The sequence below is a fragment of the Anas platyrhynchos genome, chromosome 8 (assembly GCF_047663525.1).
Source record: "Anas platyrhynchos isolate ZD024472 breed Pekin duck chromosome 8, IASCAAS_PekinDuck_T2T, whole genome shotgun sequence".
Lineage (NCBI taxonomy): Eukaryota > Metazoa > Chordata > Aves > Anseriformes > Anatidae > Anas > Anas platyrhynchos.
Window position 1 is genome coordinate 335,872 of NC_092594.1, and position 21,415 is coordinate 357,286.

At 38.9% G+C, this 21,415-nt stretch overlaps 1 protein-coding gene and 1 pseudogene across 3 annotated transcripts in view; both read left to right on the plus strand.

Moving 5' to 3' along the window:
- Positions 1 to 98: 98 nt before the first annotated feature.
- LOC119715919 (serine/threonine-protein kinase RIO2-like) lies at positions 99 to 12,736 on the plus strand (annotated as a pseudogene).
- A 2,550-nt stretch (positions 12,737 to 15,286) lies between these two features.
- The window catches only part of LOC113845076 (zinc finger CCCH domain-containing protein 11A-like), a 42,044-nt gene continuing 35,915 nt past the window's right edge, over positions 15,287 to 21,415 (plus strand). Inside the window, exons 1-2 of one of the 3 annotated variants that reach the window (XR_011810931.1) lie at positions 15,287 to 15,798; positions 19,762 to 19,925. Coding sequence is in view for 1 of the 3 variants with exons in the window: in XM_072041677.1 (XP_071897778.1) it covers positions 15,717 to 15,798; positions 19,762 to 19,925 (246 nt within the window). In the remaining 2 variants the exon portion in view is untranslated. The remainder of the gene's footprint in view (positions 15,799 to 19,761; positions 19,926 to 21,415) is intronic. The other 2 variants (XM_072041677.1, XR_011810932.1) reach the window with 2 other exon arrangements.

The window sequence follows — 21,415 nt, forward strand, 5'->3', positions numbered from 1 at the left end:
TTGCTACCGGCTCGGTATGCGAAGATACATCGGAGGACACGCGTCTCTATGTAGCTGCCAGGACCCAAAACAGGCTCCGCCGGTAGGGCGAGGTAGGGGAGAGGGGGGCGTGCGCATGCGCGGTGCGTCCGCGTGAGGCCGGCCAGCCCTGTGAGGGGGGTGCGGGCGCGGCCGCCATGGGGAAGCTGAACGTGGCCGTGCTGCGGTACCTCAGCGGGCAGCACTTCAGGGTGCTCACCGCGGTGAGACGGGACGGGACGGGGACAGGGGAAGGGACAAAGGGAAGGGAAGGGAAGGGAAGGGAAGGGAAGGGAAGGGAAGGGAACGAAGGGAAGGGAAGGCGCAGCTCCCCCCCTCCCCTCCCGTCCCCTCCCCGCTGATGCCGCCGACCGTTCCCTCTCGCCCCCCGGCAGGTGGAGATGGGCATGAAGAACCACGAGATCGTGCCTGGCAGCCTGGTGGCGCCCATCGCCAGCCTGAAGCACGGCGGCTGCAACAAGGTGCTGCGGGAGCTGGCCAAGCACAAGCTCCTGGCCTACGAGCGGACCAAAAGTGAGTGTGGGGCCTGCGCTGGGAGCCTCCTCCCGGCCCTCCCGGTTCTTCAGCGCCACAGAAGTGCGGTAGCTTGGTCATTCGGGTGTCCGGGGCGTTTGTGAGCCCCGTCTCGCCTTGGGGCTAGCTGGGGAATGTGAACTCCTTCAGCAACAAATGGTGTTGGTGATTTCTGAAATTCATGGATTCGTTCGTCCAAATTCGTGGATAAAATAAATAATTGTTAGCTAAGGTAGTATTTAAGTTCACATAGGGATCAGCCCAAATGTGTTACAGTCTTACAGCAGACAAACTGGAGCGGACTGCAAAAGCCTTATACCTTCAGCCAGTCAGGAACGATCACTAAAGTAGTATTTATTCTGTCCCATTCTGTTAGTAGCGTTGGATTTCCTTTAGTCTTGCACTTGCATCTGGCTTTGCAAGCACAATGTGGGAGTCTTCATGAAATTCATCTCCTTTTTGTCTCCGTTTTTCAGACCATTAAGGTTTGGTTTAGGTCTTTGAAACAATCCTGAATCCTTGCCGTGTCTCCTAAGTAATCATCTTTCAAAGTAATCCTATGCAATTTGAACCATTGTCACTGCCTGCGTTACCAAGGGGCTAACAAAATGTCTACTTTTTATCCAGTTAGTTTTCAAAAGGCTTGCACGAATTTAAACTTACTGTCAAGTTGGGTTGATACTAGCCAACAGTGAAAATACTATTTGAGTGTTGTGTACCATAAGCAGGAAAAAAATAAAAGAGAGACCAAAATGAAACTTCTTTTAAAAGAAATACATGCATAATATGGAATGAAATGTTGTGTAATTTATTTTTTCCTAGCTGTCCAGGGCTATCGGTTAACTAATGCAGGATATGATTACCTTGCCTTGAGAACTCTGTCTTCCCGGCAAGTCATCAGTTCTGTTGGAAACCAGATGGGTGTTGGCAAAGAATCAGGTAATTTAAAAAAGTGTTTTCAGTATATAATTTTTTTTTTTAGAAGAAATGGGTCTGTATTTTTGTTAATTTGTTGGAAACTTGGTGAATTTACCTTTGGATAGTCATATCAGTTAATCTGTCAAACACCAAAATTTATGGTCACTTCAAGTTCTGTGTGAGTCTTGACTACATCTGATTTTTTTCACAAGTGTTGTTCCACTTTGACCATTTTGTACAATTCTTGGATGGTTCCTTAAAAGGTATTTTGCAAACAGGTGACAGTTGTCTTGTGACTTGCAAAGAATTTTGAAGCCTTCTGTCAAAAAGATTAACATCAAATGTTTCATCCCACCTAAAAAAAAAAAAGTAATATACAGTCCAAACTATTGGAGTGCTATCTTGGTTTCTCATGCTCATATGTTGATTGTAATTTAGCACAGCATGTCTTTTGTCATTAAAAAATGACGAAAAAAAAAAAAAAGAGGATTATTGGGGACAAATGGTAAAAATGAAACATAGCCAATTGCTAACACTGTTTTAAAGTAAGAGGTACCTTGAGTTTTCTGTCCAGTCAAGAGAAGTCTTTTCTAGTGTGCCATTAAGTTACTTCTTATCCCCTAGTCTGAAATATGTTTCAGATCAGATGGATGGTTCAACCAGATGATCTTGGAGGTCTTTTCCAACCGTAATGATTCTATGATATTCTACTAGTGGAGCAGCATAATCTCTTCACCAATGACTTCTTCTTGTTCAGATTTGTAATACATAATATACAAATTTGGTTGTCTTTTCTGTTAAAAGAAGTGTAGTAGACTTTGCTATTCCAGAAATAGCAGTTACAAGAAGTCAAGTAACCGATTTCTCACTGCACTGTTGCATTATATACCTGTCAGATACCATTTATTTCTCAGATCTGTGCTGCTGTTTTTTCTCCTAGATATTTATATTGTTGCAAATGAAGACGAGCAGCAGTTTGCAATGAAATTGCACAGGCTTGGAAGAACTTCCTTTCGCAGCCTGAAAAATAAGCGTGACTACCATAAGCACAGGCACAAAATGTCATGGCTGTATTTATCCCGGCTAGCAGCAATGAAAGAGTTTGCCTACATGAAGGTAGGTGGTTGTTTGCACCATATTAACAACGATGTAATAGTCTGGAATGTACTTCTCAGATTATCTTCTCATCACTTCATATTTGCAGTATATGTTAGGATGTATGCTTTTTATTTGTTTTTTTTAGTGGACTTAAAGTATACATTTCAGAGAATGACAGTGCTGATGCCTTTTGTATACTTTCAAGTGACAAAATCAAACTTTGCCATGGAGTCATATGGAACTGAAGCAATTTCCATAAAATTTCAGGTGAAGCTGTCCAGTCATCTGAGTCTTAATAAAGGCAGTGAATAAACTATCGCCATTTCACTTAACCTTGTCTTAGGAAAGACCATATGCTAGGGAAAATTCGTGAAGTATCTACTAGTATTTTAGTCTTGTCAATTTGGATCACTTCCACAAACATAATTACAGAGTATTTGTTAGGTCTGTAAGCGATGAGTTTCAAACTGGGAGGAGAGCACACTGAGAGCAGCCCTGCAGAGAAGGACTTGGATGTTCTGGTGGATGAAAAGCTTGACATAAGCCAGAAGTATTTGTTTGCATCCCTGAAGGCCAGCAGCCTCCTGAGCTGCATCAACAGAGGAGTGGCCAGCAGGTGGAGAGAGGTGAATGTCTCCCTCTGCTCTGCCCTTGTGAGGCCCCACTTGGAGTGCTGCATCCAGGTTTGGGGCCCCCAGCACAAGAAGTATGTGGAGCTGTTAGAGTGGGCCCAGAGGAGGACCACAAAGGTGATCAGAGGGGTGAAGCACCTCTCCTGTGAAGAAAAGCTGAGAGTCAGGGTTATTTAGCTTGGAGAAGAGAAGGCTTAAGGGAATGCTAATAGCAGCCTGCAGTACTTAAGGGGGCCTACTGGTAAGCTGGGGAGGGACTCTTTCAGGGAGTGTTGTGATAGGACAAGGAGTAACAGTTTTAAATTAAAATAATGGTAGATTGAGATTAGATACTAGGAGGAAATTCTGTGCTCAAGATGGTGAGGCACTGGCATAGGCTGCCTAGAGAAGCTGTGGATGCCCCATCCCTGGAGGTGTTCAAGGCCAGGATGGATGGGGCTTTCAGCAGCCTGGTCTAGTGGAGGTGTCCCTGCCCATGGCAGAAGGAGTGGAACCAGGTGGTCTTTAAGGTTCCTTCCAACCTGAGCCATTCTGTGAATCAAGTGAATGATTTGGTAAATATGGTTAGAGCAAGCTAACAGAGCTACAAAATACTATGGCCTACCTTTAGTTAATCTTTAATGTAGTGTAATACTGGATATTAATATTTAAGAAGAAACTTTTGCCTTACTGAGACTGAGTGTGGATTACCTGACCAGGCCAAACTGTATTTACAAGAACTGTTGACCCTTTTTCTAACACCCTATTCCCAATTATCTGCTGGTGGTTTCTTAAGCTAACAGACCAGATACGATTCTGCTGTTTTTCTATCCCGTTGTGTTTTCCTGCCACCTGCAGGATAACTAAACTCTGGAAAATACAGAAGCATAGTTAGTAGTGAAAGTTCAGATTGCTCTTCCTCCTTAAGCACATGATTTGACTTTTACAGTTAGCAGTTGAATAATGTGTAGGATGCTGCTTCCGCAATGGTGCTTAACTGCTTATCTTATATTTGTAGTTTGTCAGGTATGTAATGTTTTCTTAATGGTTATCTTTTATTTTTTCAATATGTTGTCTCTTTCCAGGCTTTGTATGACAGAGGATTTCCTGTTCCAAAACCTGTAGACTACAACAGGCATGCAGTTATTATGGAACTCCTTGATGGCTACCCTTTGTAAGTTTGGAAGCTTGAAGTCTGTTTTACAGAAACCCTAACAACGATAGGTTCAGTAAGACAGCAGGGATGACGTTTTTCCTTATCGTGTGAGTCAGTTCTGATCATGCTGAATAAAGCATGAATAAAGTCAGGCCCAGAACAGCTAGGGTTCTGCTTCATTATATTTGGAGAAATTGGTGAGAGAAGGAAAACTAAAAACATACTCTCTTTGTCCAAAAAGACTGGTGGAAATAGACTTTTTTTTTTTTTAAGTACGGAATACATCAGAGGAGCAATGTGATACAGAGGTTAGTGCTACAACCATTTTCTACACAGAAATTTTATGTTCTATATGTTATCTATTCAATGATATTCAATATTGATATATTCAGTATATCAAATATTCAGTATTGAGTTGTGTATCCTCCACGTTCTGAGCTCCAGTTCATGATCCATGTTGTGGTAAAGATTCAGGTAGGATTACAACTTGTACAGTTGCCATTGTAGAACTTCTGTGTTGATTTTTTTGGGGGGTGTTTGTTTTTTGTTTGTTTTATTTTTTATTTTATGTATTTGTGTGCATTGAACGCTGTTTTTTGCTCAAGGAAGATTACTTTTCTTCAGTTTTTCAACATCCAGAAACATGAAAAAATGTTGAATTTTGTATGTGAATGAATGGCTTGTTTTGTTTCCATAGCAGAATGCAAAATAGCTATTTGATAACTCTATATAATGTACAGTAACAAAGGTTCAGTGTAATTAATCCCAAAGTATACAGTTGAAGAGTTACATTGAAGAAGTGCCTTTTAAGACTTTATTCTATCCCGTTTCCCTGCCTTTGTTAAATAGTTCCACATCTGTCCTGTAGACAGAAAGCTTTAAAGTTACATGTGGGCATTGCAGGTGAGGCTTACCATGCTATCCCAGTTCTGCAATTTTAACTAAGCATTTCCTGAAGGAGATGCTGTACTAGATGAGAAATTATTTCAGGTGATCAGCATCTCAGAAGATACCAGTTTAGATGACTTCCAAATTCAAAGAACAAATGATATATTTTATGATACAGACCTCTGGCTATAAGAAATGTCACCAATTAATTTTGCTGTTAATATGAAAATATTCAACAGCAGCCTATTACAGAGCTGCTTGAATTCCATTGTGTTTTGTTTGTATGTGCAACTGGTATGTTCTCATAACACTACAGTGTTGCATTCAGGCCAAAATATATCACAAATTAGCTGTAAATGACGGCTTCTTGACAGCTCCTGGTATAATAAGACAGCTGCCTATTTATTCTGCTTGTAAAAATAAGGTGATGTCTATTCTGCGCACTTTTGGGGCAAAACATATACTTTGCTTTTATTCTGGAGTTTATGCTGGAGTATATTCTGGAGTGCTTTAAGCTTTTTTTTTTTTTTTTTTTGGCTTTGCCTTATCCCCAGCTTAGTCTTGAAAACACTTTTTTGTGAGACATTTGAATGGCATTTGAATACAAGAAGACCTAAGTTACCTAAAACAATCCAGACATAAAAATTCGCTGATCCATTGTTTAAATTAGGCAGCATAACCATCGTGTTTGATAGGAGTACAAGAGACAAAGGGCTTTAGTTAAAACGAGGGATTTAACCTGGAGATAGGAGAAGCTTTCTCCCCATGAGGGCAGTGTGGTGGAGATTGCACAGTATGTTTCCATCCCTGGAAACTTTCAAGCCCGCATTGGTAGAGCTCTGATTAGTCTCATCTAATCTCAGAATTGACATAGCTATGAGCAGAGTATTGGACTAGTAACCTCTGGAGATCCCTTACGACTCAAATTGTGACCCTGTCATTCTCTCAGATGTAACTCATATGTCTTGTCTATATTTTTAAATTAATTCCTTCAGGGTTCAGGATATTTTCTTTTTTATTTAACTTTCCAGATGCCAAGTACACCACATCGAAGACCCTGCTGCTGTCTACAGTGAATTAATGGATCTAATTGTAAAACTTGGCAATCATGGTTTGATTCATGGGGATTTCAATGAATTTAATCTCATACTGGATAATGATGATCATGTCACTATGATTGATTTCCCTCAGATGATATCAACATCACATCCAAATGCTGAATGGTACGTACAAATGATGTATGCAAAATAAACCAGTTAAGTGCTGATAACAACAAATAGTCAACCATGATTTGTTTTCATAAGCCTGCTTCAAATTCTTTTTCTACTGTTTTCACCATACATTACAAATGCAATTTGTTTCATGAATGAGTAGAAATCTCCTTAGGATAAATGTGTAATTAATTGCTTCTCAGTTAATATTATTTCTTTCAATTAAGAAATGAATAGAAATAATCTGCATTTATGTATGTATACCTACACGAGTACTTTCTCACTTCGAGTCACTGATGGTTATTAATATTCAAGTAAAAGGCAAGAAAGTAGAGTAAAAGTTTGTCATACCAGTAGACTTAATTTCCTTGATTATTGCATTTTTACAATTCTGTATTTTTTAAACAGGTATTTTGACAGGGATGTTAACTGCATTAAGGAGTTTTTTAAGAAACGCTTCAACTATGAGAGTGAGCTCTTCCCATCATTCCAAGATATCAGGTAAAAAATGCCAGCTGACTCGTAATTCCCCCATGTTATGGTAGTTACGTTGGTTTTCTGAGAAAAATGGATGCCTCTGAGAGATGATTTTAGAAGTGAACAGGGGGAAAAAGAGCCAATTTGAAATATTTTTGTCATTCTTACAGTAAAAAGGATCCATACTGTCTTCACTGGCAGTTACTAAAAGTGGTTTCCAAAAACTGAAGCACGTCTTAAAATCTGCTGTCTCCTTTGTCTTACCTCTTGCAGCTAGGGGAAAGAGATACATCCAAATGCTGTAAATGTTACGGTGACGCAGGATTAGTTTCTCTGACTCTTAAAACCATATTTAACAGTCCTGGGGGATCAAGTATTAACTTAGTTTTTAATTTTAAATTTGATTTTCAAAATGCTAGTACATGTGGTGACCGCCTCTTCAAATATTATCTTCAAAATTTTCCTACTGTAGTTTGTCCCTTTTGAAAAGCAAACAATTTTCTCACATATTTTAAGAGCAAAGCTGATTCAGTTAAAAGGGTTTTATATCACTCTGAGCCCTTTCTCAAAGGGGAATTGTCTGTGTGTGTGTCAACATGTCCTTCATCGTTCTGTTTGCACAAGCATAATTTAAGTATTATATTTGTTAAAATCAAATTGTTTGCTTTCAGTAAGTGCTGATTATGAAGATGGAATCATCTCGTATGAAAGTCTGGTTCTGTCAGGCTACATTCTGCTAACTACCCAAAGCCCTGCACTGTAATATGTTACCTATGTTCCAATGGAGTATACTCTTTTTGTTAATAGCATGGTAATTATAGTCTAACTTGATAGTATTTTTAATCCAAAATACAGCATAATGATTTGATATATTAAAAGAAAGCTCACTTCTATTTCTTTCAGGAGAGAGAGTTCTCTTGACATAGAGATTGCTGCCAGTGGTTATACAAAGGAAATGCAGGAAGATGATGAGCTGCTTTTCCCGGAGTGCTCTGATGAGGATGATCATACAACAGAGGAGAGGGAATTTGTAGAAGATGCTGAAAGTAACGCCAACTTCCTCAGCCAAGATAAAGAAAACAATGCAGACTTCATATATGAAGTGGTTTCTGAAAGCAGAACCTCTGAAGACTTGTTATCACAGTGAAGATGCTGAAGCCACAGAAAGTAGTGAAAATTCACAAGGACTGAGTATGTCAGAGTTGAGTTCAGCCTTAGAAAAGGTTGAAGGGCAGCCTGTGCTTTCGAAGTCCAGTGAAGATGCAGAGAGTTGTGCGCTTGGTTTTTCTGAGCACAAAAGAATACCTGACGATGCTGCTGAAAATCAGACAGAGGGCAGCAGTGATAAGGACAACGATGAATGCCCTGATCTGGTTGACTTGTCAACTTTAAATAAGGAATTGAGACCTTACAGGTAAATACTTATATTTACTGTCTAGTGGTGTGGTGAAATTTTCTTCTTTTTTCTTTATTTCTAGTAATAATGTGAGTAAAAGTTTTTTTTTATATTAAAACGCTGCTGCTGCTAAGTAGCTTTGACAAGCGAGTTTATAATTAGAGTGCTCTTTCTCAGCCTCTGCCCCTCATTCGGCTGAAATTAGCAAGAACAAGCTCTTTGGAATATATTATTCAAATATATTTTACTGAACGTCATACCATGTGGCTTTTAATGCCTTTACTGACACACTTGGAAATTCCTTCTTACCTTTAAGCTAACCCCTTCTTATATAAAATTCAAACTATTAGTTTGCAAGCTCCCCATGTACCTGAATGCATATATAAAGTTCATATACCCTGTTTTCTTTTTGAATTTTTCCTTTTTCATGAAATTCTACGCCTAGGCAATGTACAGAATCTGAATTAATCTTTTTAGTGTTCTGAAGCTTCTTTTTCTTACACTACTTTGTGTAGTATGTATGTGGCTATTGCACTATAATCCTTCCTGTCATAAAACGTGTTTTTTGAACTAGTGTTAATATTTCAAATGTAAATGTTCTTTCTGTAGTGCTCAAATGTTCTGCTAGCACTTTTGATTGTATATCAAAAAAATGACTGAAACATGATGCTCACTGAATGGAATAAAACATTAATTTACATATTTTAGAAATGAAGACAGTATGGTTCATATTGCGGAGCACAGAACAAGAACTAAAAGTACGTCAGCCAGCAGTGTTGGGAGCTGTTCAACCATTCCACCGGTAATTATTACTGCTACTGTCTAGTTTACTCTGATACCATCTTAGGACTTAGCTGTTGAAGATATTTTTACAAATACCTAGTTAGCAGTAACTGTCTTTAATTGATTACTACTATGTACATGTTTGGTTTGTAGTTCCACGTTCACAGAAAATAGGTCTGATGCTTTCTACATGTTTACAAGTGAATTATATCCAGTGCTGTACTTCATGTGTTGTTCTTTGCTCTTTCACAAAAGCTCTACTCCGGCATTAGCAACTTTAATTTCATTTCTGTTGCTAGAAATCAATTCTGTTGCCCATAATTAATGTTTTTGTATTTTATATTTGCATGTGTGAGTAAAGATTTAACTTGGCCTTTTTTCATCTGTCTTTTTAACACATCTCTTACCACATTTCTGAAACATAGATATGAATTCATTGTAGTCATGGTGTCTTTGGCAATATGAATTTGACTTTCAGCATTACATAAATCAATACTTTGTGGCAGAATTTTACATCTTTCTTCATCCCTACTCAGTATACTATCCAGTATGGCTACCTCTATCACATTTTAAAGAGTGTGTCTAAATTTTAAATGGAAGAAAGGCCAGTTTTATGCATAAATAAATGAGTTAGGGAACAGCATGTTTGCAAGTTGTGTAAGACTTTTACAGGACTTCGTGTGAAGGAAAGAGAGACTTTTGTTAGTCATCCCTGTTCTTACTGTAGGACATGGCCTTGTGCCTTATTAAGGAGAAAAAGAATTAGCCTTGAATTATGAAATGAAGTAAAGAAGAGCTAGGATAAATGCTAGGATAAATGCTAGGAATCGCCTGGCTTCTGATCCATGCGATACATATTTTTTCCCTTTCAGTTTGCTAACCTAAACGTGTAGGATTTCTTTTGGAATCGCCTATAGATCCCTATTTGAAATTATATTTCTGTACACCAGTAGGTGGTAGCAGTGGTCACTCACTGTAGAAACCTTCCAGATTGTTTAGCGAACACATGTTTTTTCTGTAGGCAGACACATCAAACTTGTTAAAATATTCAAATGGCATTTAAGTACCTAATATTCTGTTCTAAAAGAAAGATAAAAGCAGAAGCAGCTTTCAAGAGATTCAGCCACATAAACATCCTGTGTCAATTTACTTTGTGTAATCTTTCCATTTATATGCTCTTACGCTAAGTAAAATGTTTCTGCCCATTGTTAAATCTTATTTGAACTTTTGAATACTAGAACTAAAGAAAGGATATGCATGATGAGCTATTTGTAACATCAGAACGTGATTGCAAAACGAAAAACACAAAAGGCACTGCAGTAAGACCCACTGAGCTGCTTAGAGCCAATGCCTGTTACTGCTTCTAGCACTTCTCTGTTGTTTATATAGCTTTCTCAATGAAGAAACACATTAAAACATAAGCAGGTTTCCAGATTAAACACACAGAAGGGATTCATATGGGCATGTATAAACAATAGCAGTAATAGCAGTAGGTGCAGTCATAGCTGGGTGACTGTGCCAAAAAGAAAGCCTTATGAGTTACAGACAATAAGCTATTCCAGACAAAATAAAATGTCTTGTTGTGCTTGTACAAATCTTTGTAGGGACTGCTGCAATTTAATTATAGGAAATAATGCAAACTATGCAAAAATTTAAATAATAAATGATAGATTTGTTTATTCATTTTGCTTACAGTCAGGCTTAGGATGATGGAGAGACTAGTGAGACTTGCATGCTGTGGTTGAGCAGTAGTATTTTGTGAATTTACATTTTTGCATAGTGAAAATATCTGGTATTTGTATTGCAAAGTTTCTTCTAGCGAGCCTTGTATGAACTGTGAAGGAAGTCATCTGTCCACTGAAGTGGGAGAAGTAGAGAAGCCTTCTTTCAGAGCTCTGCCTATAAAAAGCAGAGGATGACAATTGTCTTACTGACAGAAGAAAAACATCAGTGGCCCAGTTTAAACTAGTTCTTACCAGCTTTCCTCAGGAATTTCTTCTGGAATATTTTTAAAGAGCATTTACAGATTTAATTTCCAAAATGCTCTTGTTTAAATACTGAGTTCTGCTAAGCTTCCGAGGAAAGAAAGACAGATCTTATACTACTCTTTTTATTCACATTTTTGATAGTCAACCTGCATGTGGTAAAGCTTAGGAAACTACTATTCAGGTGAATACTATGTAATTACTACAGCATTCTTACTGAAATCAGCATTGGGTACCTGGATTTATTTACTACCTTGTATTTGCATAATTTAGTTGTATTAGTCACAGCAGTTTTTAAACAGTGCCAAAAGAATTCTTTCTGGTTCCTGACTTAACTACCAACTTACTACTTAATGTGCTGACAGTATCATAAACAAAAAACAAGGCAAGAGAAATTGGGGTAAATGCAAAAGAAATGTTACTAGATTGTGGGGTAATTTTGCACCAGCAGGTACCTCAGCTCCTCCATGCTTCTCTTAGCCCTGTCCTCAGGTGGAAAAAAGGGGAGAAAACATGATGACGTAAAAAATATTCATGGGTTGTGATAAGGACAAGGAGATCTCTCCTTGTGCTGGAGCAAACTCTCTTGGTCCTTTTTCTACTTACAAGATGTTTGTCAAATCTCCAAGCACAGGACATTATCATTTTTGCTGAAGGCATATGTTTTGCACTGAAAAGTACTGGTTCATTATGATTCCTGAATGAAAGGCACCTAAACTCTGCAAGATATCACCTAAGATGCTTTTTATTAGAGCTAACGCTAAAAGAAAAAAAAAATAGCACAGGTGATCGTACACCCCTTCAAATGCTAGAGCCCTGACCCTGACTCCAAACCACATAGCTATACTGTAGACCTTGTCTGTAGCAGAGGTTCTCCCCTTTCACTCAGTTGAGATAATTACATGATTTTCTTACAAAGAAACAACTCTGCTTGCTCAATTTCTGCTGTTGAGAAGAGGTGAAGTTCTTATTATAACTTCTTTCTGCTCTGTTAGATAAAGGCAAGACCACAGAGCAGTGGTAATCACTGGAACCAGGCGAAAGCTGCCTGCAGGCTCCTCTGTCCCGAGAAGCTGGCTGAGTTTGCCCCAGGCCAAGGGATTTGTGCAGCCCCACAGGGGGTTCTGGGGCCACACAGTATGGGCAGCACAGCACAGGGCAGGCCTGGGCAAACTCGAGTTAACCCTGGTGTGGATCACCAGCTGCTCAGCGCATGGTGGTCTTCTCGACAGGTTCACTACCACATGTTCATGTTAGTACTGAGAATACAGTATCATTATGGTAATGTTAGTACTAAATGATGTTCAAAAACTTCTGATACTGAATTGTTTATTTATTTGTAGGAACTGGTGAAAAGGAAGATAAAACGTCAGCTGACAAAACAGCAGAAGTCTGCTCTGAGGCGACGACTACAGAAAGGAGAGGCAAACGTTTATACCAAACAACGTCGAGAAAATATGCACAACATTAAGTCAAGCTTGGATGCAGCTAGTTTCTGGGGATAATTTATCATAGCTGCCACCGAACATGAGAAAACTCACAGTACATACAGCTAAAACAGTTACCTAATAACCAAGCATCCTTTTATACAGTGGAGGAAAAAGTTCTTAACAATACCGTGTATTTTTGGAAACTAATAAACATCACGCTGGTTCCTCTGGTTTTGTTTGCATGATTTTATTTTGTGTTCCTAGTTAAAAATATCGACTGTGATTTAAAATAAATTAGTAGTACTAGGTACGATCATTTAAGTACAGTATTTCCAACAGTATCTTGTTTTAGGTCAATTTTACTGTTTTTGTATAGATTAAGAATCTTCTGGTGTGCAGAGGATTCCTCTTTAAAAATTTTCCTTTGTTCCTACAACATAAAATTTAAATGTGAAATTCTGCCCTCAGGTTACAAACAGATATTTGTTTGATTTAATTAAAAATCAAAAGGAAATAAAAACTGATAGCTTTTAACACTCTAAAATTTCTTTTGAACCTGTACAAGGATCATCAAACAACATGATAATGTACATTCTTTGAACCAAGCAATTCTTACTTGTTTTTCCTTTCACTCCAGGATCTTGTATAGATCTTGAAAAGATCTATAGATAAGAGAAAAGGAATAAATCAGTGCTGTAGAGATCTGGCAGTCACTCAGGTTTTGAATTTGGCTGTGCAGTTACCAATAAATCTAATTCATTTAACAATTTACATAAAGTGGTGAGCATTCTGAACTTCTCTTTTTAAAAAATATTACCATGTTTTTTTTTTATGTTATTTTGGGTCTCTGAAGACCTAGAAAAACAAGTATCTTGATGTATCTGTGATTTAGGTGAAGAGCCTTCCTAGAGACGTATGACATGGTAAAGTTTGTCATCAACCCATAGTTTGCAACGTTTTAAATCTTTTACTTGGCTGGGGAAATGAGGAAGTTTGGATTTGAGGTTGATTTTTTACTCACACCTGATACTATCTATATTCTACTTTACCCTAACTGAAAATCAGCTTTTAGTCTATTGAGAATTACAGCCTCTGTCCTGTCTTGCAGCATGCTCTGCTTTGAAAGTTTTCAACTTCTGTCTTTTTGCTCTTACAATAAAAAACCTAGTCTTAGCTAGCAGCGGTATACATTCTTAAAAGCATGGCAGGCCGGAGCAGAGATGTAATAGATAAGTGTTTCTTTTAGCATCAAAGCTGCAGGAAGGTCTGGTGACAGAAGTAAGGAAGTCCAATTAAATCTTAAATGTGATTGTTATCAAGGTATGTAGGGCTGTTTCCTGATGCAAATAGCTCTTTTTAGCACGGGCAGAAAAGCAGCCTAATTGAATTTAATTTTATTTCCATTTTAAATGTAAAGGGAAAAAACATATTTTTATGTTTCTACACTCTTATCTGTTAAGGGGTTGTTTCAGTGACTGCTTAATAAGATTTCAGTTGAAGCTCTTTGCATAAGATGTGCACACACTTTTTGGCTTCTAATTTAGAGCTTTTCACAGGGGGTGAGTTCTTTCTGGTGCATGACCTGAAGTCTGTCTTGGTAATGGGTTCCAAAAATATACAAAGCCTGTCCCGTTTGATTGTGCTCCATGAGAATAGAAAGGATGGAATGATGGAAATCCATGCTGTTTATTTTCAAAATGTTCCTTTAAAGCATCCATTAACTCTTTTAAAGGTATTCTAATGGATGGCTGTAAGTTATCATTTTCATTTACTCTGCCAGACGAGACTTTTCAGAGAGTAGAGTAAGTGAGGGAGTTACAGCTTAATATATCTTTATTAAGCCTTTTTTTTTTTTTTTTCAAAGCAGCAGAATTCCTGAAATATCTGAAGTCATCAAAGGTCGCCACAAAGTTTACACATGGGATGAAGTTTAGAGTTCTCTTAGAGTGAACTTGGGAAAATGCAGAGGTTAAGACAATAGCATTATTGATTATCTTAGCGAATTCACCTAGCAAGGAATGTGCGGGTAATAACAAAATGGGTTTTAAATGTTTTAGTAAACAAACACAATGTTAGTTCATTAATTTGTAAACAAAACATGAAGATAAAGAGTAGATACACCTTGTGCAATGCACACTCTATAAATGAAACAGTATGTACTGAAACTTGCAAGTGATGGAGATAAAAGGTTGCCCAGCAGTTTTCCACTGCTGCATCTTTAAAAAGAAAAAAAGAAAAAAATATTTTTTCTTTGGGAAAGACTGTACAGTAATTAAAGAACACACATCCTTACTTTGGGATTTTTTCCAAATTAAAAAGAAGACTTTACTGGAATTGAAATAAAAGTAAGCTGAGCAAAGCAACTATTTTGTACAGTTTATGACTCTTACACAAATGTGTGTGACAGCAATGTATTTACATTCGTGCTTCAAGCTTTTGCCACTGCATCTGTGTTTGCCTTGATTGGAGTGCCTCTTCAGACCTCTGCATATCCCACAGGTCCTTTTAGATGTAAACAGTTTAATTCACTGGTATTTTAATACATTTGTTGTATAGGGAGTAAGGAAACTGCTTTTCAGGAAACCAGATTCAAATTGGGTTAACCTAATATATCACAAGTTTAATTTTGCTAATCGGATTAATTTTCTATTTGCCATTAATATCCTTCTTCTCCAGTTACATAGTTACAGGAAGAAAAAAAAAAAAAACACCATACTTTTTATCGAATTTGTTGTTTTTAAACAAGAGCCTGCATGCTGCTTTCAGGCTATCACGTTTAGTATAGCTTTACATAAGTATTTCCTTATATTTGCAATCTTTTCCATAATTTGAGGGTTTGGGTGAGCAAGAGAGTCTCTTTATTCATTTGGTATGAACCAGAGAGGTCTTTGCCTCAGCACATCGCCAATAAACCGATGAAACAAACTTCTTTCTGGTGATTAGCTTCTCTCCCTGGCCTGTAGGTGGGTGTGTTTAACAGAAGGAAGGAGTAGGAATGCGCCTGTCAGCCTGCCTTTGCAGCTAATTAGCTCAGCATACAGCAAAGATAAGCAGTCCGGGGAGGTGGACCCTGCGGAGGGTCGTGGGGTTTGAGGCAATGCCTGATTGGGAGACGTGGGGAGATTCCTCAGGAATCCAGAGTTGGTACAGGACTTGCCTGACTCAGGCATGAGGGCAGCTTGTGGCTGCTTTCTGGAAAAGCAGAGCAGAGATGGACAGAACCTTGGAGTCTCTGCAACTTGTAATTGCCCAAGTTCTGCCTCCTCGAGACCCTGCCCTGGTTTTTAAAGACTGTAAGTACCAAAGATAATGATTTTATTTCCCTGATAGTGAGTGTATTTAATTCAAATGTCTGTTGTACCCAACAAATTAAGAGAGAGAAGTAATTAACATGCTTGTACATGTATTCGTGTGCATACCACAAACTATCATTATTTTATCTTGCCTATTTGAAGGCAGTGTTGCTGCTTATTTTTTAAGTTTGCATTTCAGAAAACTGATTCACAACTTTTACCTAGGATATTTAATTACATTCTAATAACATGGTAAAAACTTTACTGCTTGACAATTTTGGAAAACTTTATGCCAACTCTCTTTCTGTGGTTAGTTTGTCCTATAAATTACCTTTCTTGACTGTAGTACTGCAAAATATCAAATATTGCAATCTTAAAACATAAGATGTTTTCCTGCAAGTATATGGAATGTGATTTCCCTCCCCCCCCCCCCATATCAGACTTGACTATGGATGCACTTTTTAAACCTGGCCAAAACACTTATTTATTCTCTCTTTCTCTCTCATTTTACAAACTATCCCTTGTGAAATGTTCTGAAGTACCTTTCAGTAGATGGCACATAATAAACTGGCCTGATGCATCCCTTGAAACAGAGTTCAATGCAACTCACATCATGGAAATAAGAGTATTTAAATTTGAATTTATGATTTGAGTGGGGCTATGCATGGAACAAAGTGCTATTTAATTAGTAATTTCTTAGAAAATACATCCACAGATTTCATACAATGGAAAAAACCCTCTTCAACAGATCAAATGAAACAATAGTTAAATTCCATTGTTCTCAGTTTTCTTCACAGGTGAATGAGATCTCTTGATGTCATGCCCCCAAATCCGGTCCTACATAAACAATTTGATTGTAAAATTAGCATTTTGCTGGGTGTCATTTCAGTCTGAATCACCTAGTCAATCATTTAACATGCAAACAATGCTGGAACAATGTTAGATTTTTAGAAGGGAGTTTTATTTATTTATTTATTTAACATTCACTTCTAATTGTAATCTCCCGTGTGACCTGAGGCACACTGCAGAGACATTTATTTAATCTCCACTTCATTCTTTTGTCAACAGCTCTGTTAGAGTTAATAAAATCAGTCTCATACAGTCAACTGTTGCCTTCTAAACTTGCTGTAAAAGGAATAAAGACTTAAAGACATGGCTAGTGATGGACCTAGGGGAAAAAACCATGTACATCTGCATTAAACAACTCCACTTGCCAGATTCTTATGCTCATAGCCACACTGAAAAGTCAGAGGCTGACCCAGTAGTTCCCTGGGACTAAGTTGGATTTACTCTTGTAGAAGGATGCTACTCTTGTGTGAATGTAGCATAAGGATCTGTCCCAGAGCTTAGGAGTCTGACATCTGTTTCTCAGGCCACCCTGCAGGAGGTTTGTATGCTGCTGGGTAGGTTTGTATTACAGTTGCAGTCTTGGGACCTCGTGGAGCAGTCTGTGAATGTACACACATCACAGCAACAAAGAATTTGTTCGGGGTGCAGTGTGGGGGGTGGGCTCGAGGAGAGGGGCATTCCCTTTCATAAGTTTCCACTGGTAACCAGTTCCTGCAGGTCTACTGACAAGGCTTTTATTGAAAGTGTATGTACAAGCTGCTTGGACAATGCATTTGTGACCACCCACAGATCTAAGGGAGGGAGAGATGATTAAATAGAAACAAAAGTGCGAGTGGATTCGAGTAGTTTTTTTTTTTTTTTTCTACTTTAGATTTTCTGAGGTATGAAAAGAATTTTGAAGGCATTCTAATATAAATTTAACCTATACAGGCTTGAAGTTGCTGTGAGTGTGTGCCACTAATTCTGACTGGTGACAGACATTCATAGTGCTTTGTCTGTAAGTCAGATGAGAATTTACATGCATTCTTTTTATCTTCAGCAAAAAGTCATCTTTAGATCTAGATGGTGTCCATCTCTGACTTTTAATCAGATTTAAATACAGCAAGCAAGTATTAGACTAGAAAGAACATAGTGTCTCATGTTTCCCCATGGGACCACGTCCACATCTCTTACAAACGCATTACTTTCAGACCTTATTGGAAAGAACAAAGTAAGAATGAAGTCCATTCAGGATCTACTTTGTTGCAGCAGCATCTACCCTTTTCACAATGTGGTGTGACTCAGTATGTCAACAGGACTGAGTTTTGCTAGAGCAAGATGTCAGAGCAAGTCTGCTCATCACTGCTCAGCACCACATACACTTTTTGTTCCCATTCCAACCTAGAGGTCTTGGCTTGCACTGTCCCAACACTTTGTTCTGTTGGGAATGTCTCACAGAGGGCTTTCTTCAACAGCAGCAGGGAGAGACAAGATGTTCAAAAGTCCCTGCCCTCCTGGGTGCAGCTTGCAGGAGCAAATACAGTGAGTGGTGCTGTGCCTGCTGCAGCAGTGCTCCTTCTGGGCTAGCATCTGCCCAGCAGAGGCAGAGATGATGGGATTTGGGAAAGATGCAAGATCATGGCTGGGTGCCCTGGCAACAAGACAGCAGGGATAATTTGTTTCTCACAAGTTCCTCCCTGCCATGAGAATGCTTTATCCTTATAGTGGTAAACAATCTTTGGCAGAGAGCAGGGGTCTGAGCAAGGCCCCGTGGTGCAGGCCTGTCACCAGCCCACCGATGGGGGACGGGGAACAGTGGGCTGCAGAGGGGCTGGCAGCTCCAGCAAGAATGGGACAGGCAAAGACATGGAGGAGGAAGGCAAGAAGAAGGAGCCCAGTGCTCAACTCATGCTACTGCAAGAGTTGTGTTTGCTTTTTGGTGTGTGTGTTTCCCTGAACTGTGCGCTGTATGTAGCTTCCATCCCAGATAACATGATAAAAAGATAATGCTTTCTACCATGCAGACCTAATTAACCCCAGCACTGGTCTAATCCATATGCTGACCTTATTACGACTTCGTTTTCATATCAAAAAATATTATGGTATCAGGTAGGAGTTATGATAAAGCTTGGAAAAAAGCTAAGTACTTCCAGAAAGTCTTTTTAAGCCCTGACTTGAATTCATGGTTCCTAGCTGGATTGCTACTTGGTTGGTTTGTGAACATTTAGCAAAGTGATTTTACATCAGCTGAACAGCACTGTGTCTCCATTTCTTTTTACTGGTAGCAACAAATCGCACATTTTCCTTTGCACATTTTGCCAGCAAAGATTTCAGGTCAGCAATAGATGGACAGGTTAGACTGTAGAGTTTTTAATAAGAAAGTATGTTAACTTATGGGGATCTGCCCATAATTTTTGGTAGAATCAGCCCAGCTCACTTTTCTTCATTTAACATTGAAATAGATTTGTCAGTGGGTACCATACTAGCTCTCTGATACAAGCTTTTAAATTGAAGTGCACTATAGCCAGAGTAAGTCAGTTGCCTTGGAGAAATATTACAAGATTAAAAGTTTTATCAAACAAACAGTCTTTTCCTTTCTAGATTAATGTTATTAAGTACTGGCTCAATAGTCATAATGTCAATTGGATTTCTGGTTTTCACATTTCTATTTTCACATTAGCCTGCAACTATTATCATCATAATATACAACACCTTTTTTTCCAGCTACTTCATAAAGTTTTGCATTAAAAGTCAGCTGCTTTCCTTGCATGACCATGTGTTTTTGTTTTTGTTTTTGTTTTTTGAGAATGGAAAAGAGGAATCTGAGTATAACATTTTCTCATGTTTGAAAGTGAGCAGCTTAATGGCTGCTGTGATATCAAAGTTCCAACACATTGACTTAATAGTACAATATTGCTGACCTGCAATTTATGTACTACAGTAGCCTGCAATCCCAGAAAGTCCAAAATTGCCACAAAATCATATTTTTCACACCAGCAGAAATAATCACAGACATTTTATTATCAATAATAAATGTATCAAGCTCATATGTCTGCATTTCTTGTGTAACACAGAAAACACTAAGATCAAGGACATGTATGCATCCTAAATTCAGCATTTTTATGTCTTTGACAGTGAATGTCGTAGCAATATTGCAGGAGTTCTGGGAAAGCAAACAGAAGCAGAAGGCCATATTCCCAAGTGAAGGCATCATTGTGTATGAATCACTGAGCTCCCTGGGCCCACCATTTGTGAGCTATGTTACCTTGCCGGGAGGAAGTTGCTTTGGTAACTTTCAGGTAAGTGTCAGCTTCCAATCTTTGCCAGGGGAATTTTATCTATTTATTTATATATTTATTCAGGAAAATTCTTTTGCCATAGAAGATACAGGACAACTACTTCTGTAACAATGAATACTACACTTGACTTTTCCAATCTCATTCTGTCCCAGCCCTCACCGACTTGAGAGACAAGGTACCTGAAGGAAAACAACACAGAGTTCTAGGAATGATTTTACCAGTCTTGTCTCTGGTTTCCAGTCATATCTACAATGAAGTGAAACATTATGAGTAACTCAAGCATTTCTGTCAGTTGAATCTAAGACCAAGGTGTTTGTAGTTTCTTTCTTTCAGAAAACAATAATATATTTTATGGTGGAGAAATAGCTTAGTATTTTATTTTATTTTATTTTATTTTATTTTATTTTATTTTATTTTATTTTATTTTATTTTAATTTATTTTAATTTTATTTTATTTTATTATGTTTTCCTTCAAAACAAGGGTCTGATTTGCCATCCGTAAAGTAGAATGACACTGAATTTCTTGCTGGTTCTGTGCTTCGTTTCTTTTAAACCAAATATACTGTGAGGAATTTTGAGGAGGTTTGACCACTGGAAAGGACAACTTCAAACAAGGTTGTCACCCACTGTTGTTCATTCCACCTTGCTGCAGAGCTGCTTAAGCTGGCAGTTGCTTGTGCTACCAGCTGCTGGTAGCTGCTGTCCTTGCACAGCTTACAGGGGGCTACTCACCAATTACATGTAAGTCTAACCTTCAGAAGCTCCAGCTCGCGTTAAATTTCTTTGTTTTTGTAATAAGTTATGAACAATTCTTAGCTTTTTCAACAAGCAATGCTCTCCATGGGCCGCAGCCTCCTCCAGGCCACATCCACCTGCTCCACCGGGGGCTCCTCCACCCATGGGGGGGCTGCAGCGTGGAGATCTGCTCCATGGGGGACCCATGGGCTGCAGGGGGACAGCCTGCTCCACCAGGGGCCTCTCCCTGCACAGCCCGCAGGGGAACTGCTGCTGCCTGCCTGCAGCACCTCCTGCCCTCCTGCGGCGCTCACCTGGGGGGCTGCAGGGCTGCTTCTCTCACGCTTTCACAATCCTCTCTCCCAGCTGCTGTTGCACAGCAGTATTTTCCCCCCTTCCTTAAATCTGCTCCCCCGAAGCCCACCCAGCAGCACTCCCTGCCTCGGCTCTGGCCAGCAGCAGCTCCTTTTTGGAGCCATCTGGAGCTGGCTCTGCTCTGATGCTGACAAGATGGGGCTGCATTCATTTCCAAACTGGCTGTCATAAAGGCCTTCACCTTTGCATTACATTGAGGCAGCGGTGATCTCAGCCTTATCGTATTGCTCTGCGTAATGTAGCTCCCAAAAGAGATCCCAAGGTCCAGAACAGACATGGAAATAACTGGGGGGTTGTAAGGAAAACAATTGTATTCCATCTACATGCTTGGGTGTTATTAACAGAGCTTTGTATACTGAGCTGGTGCTTGGTAGGAGAAA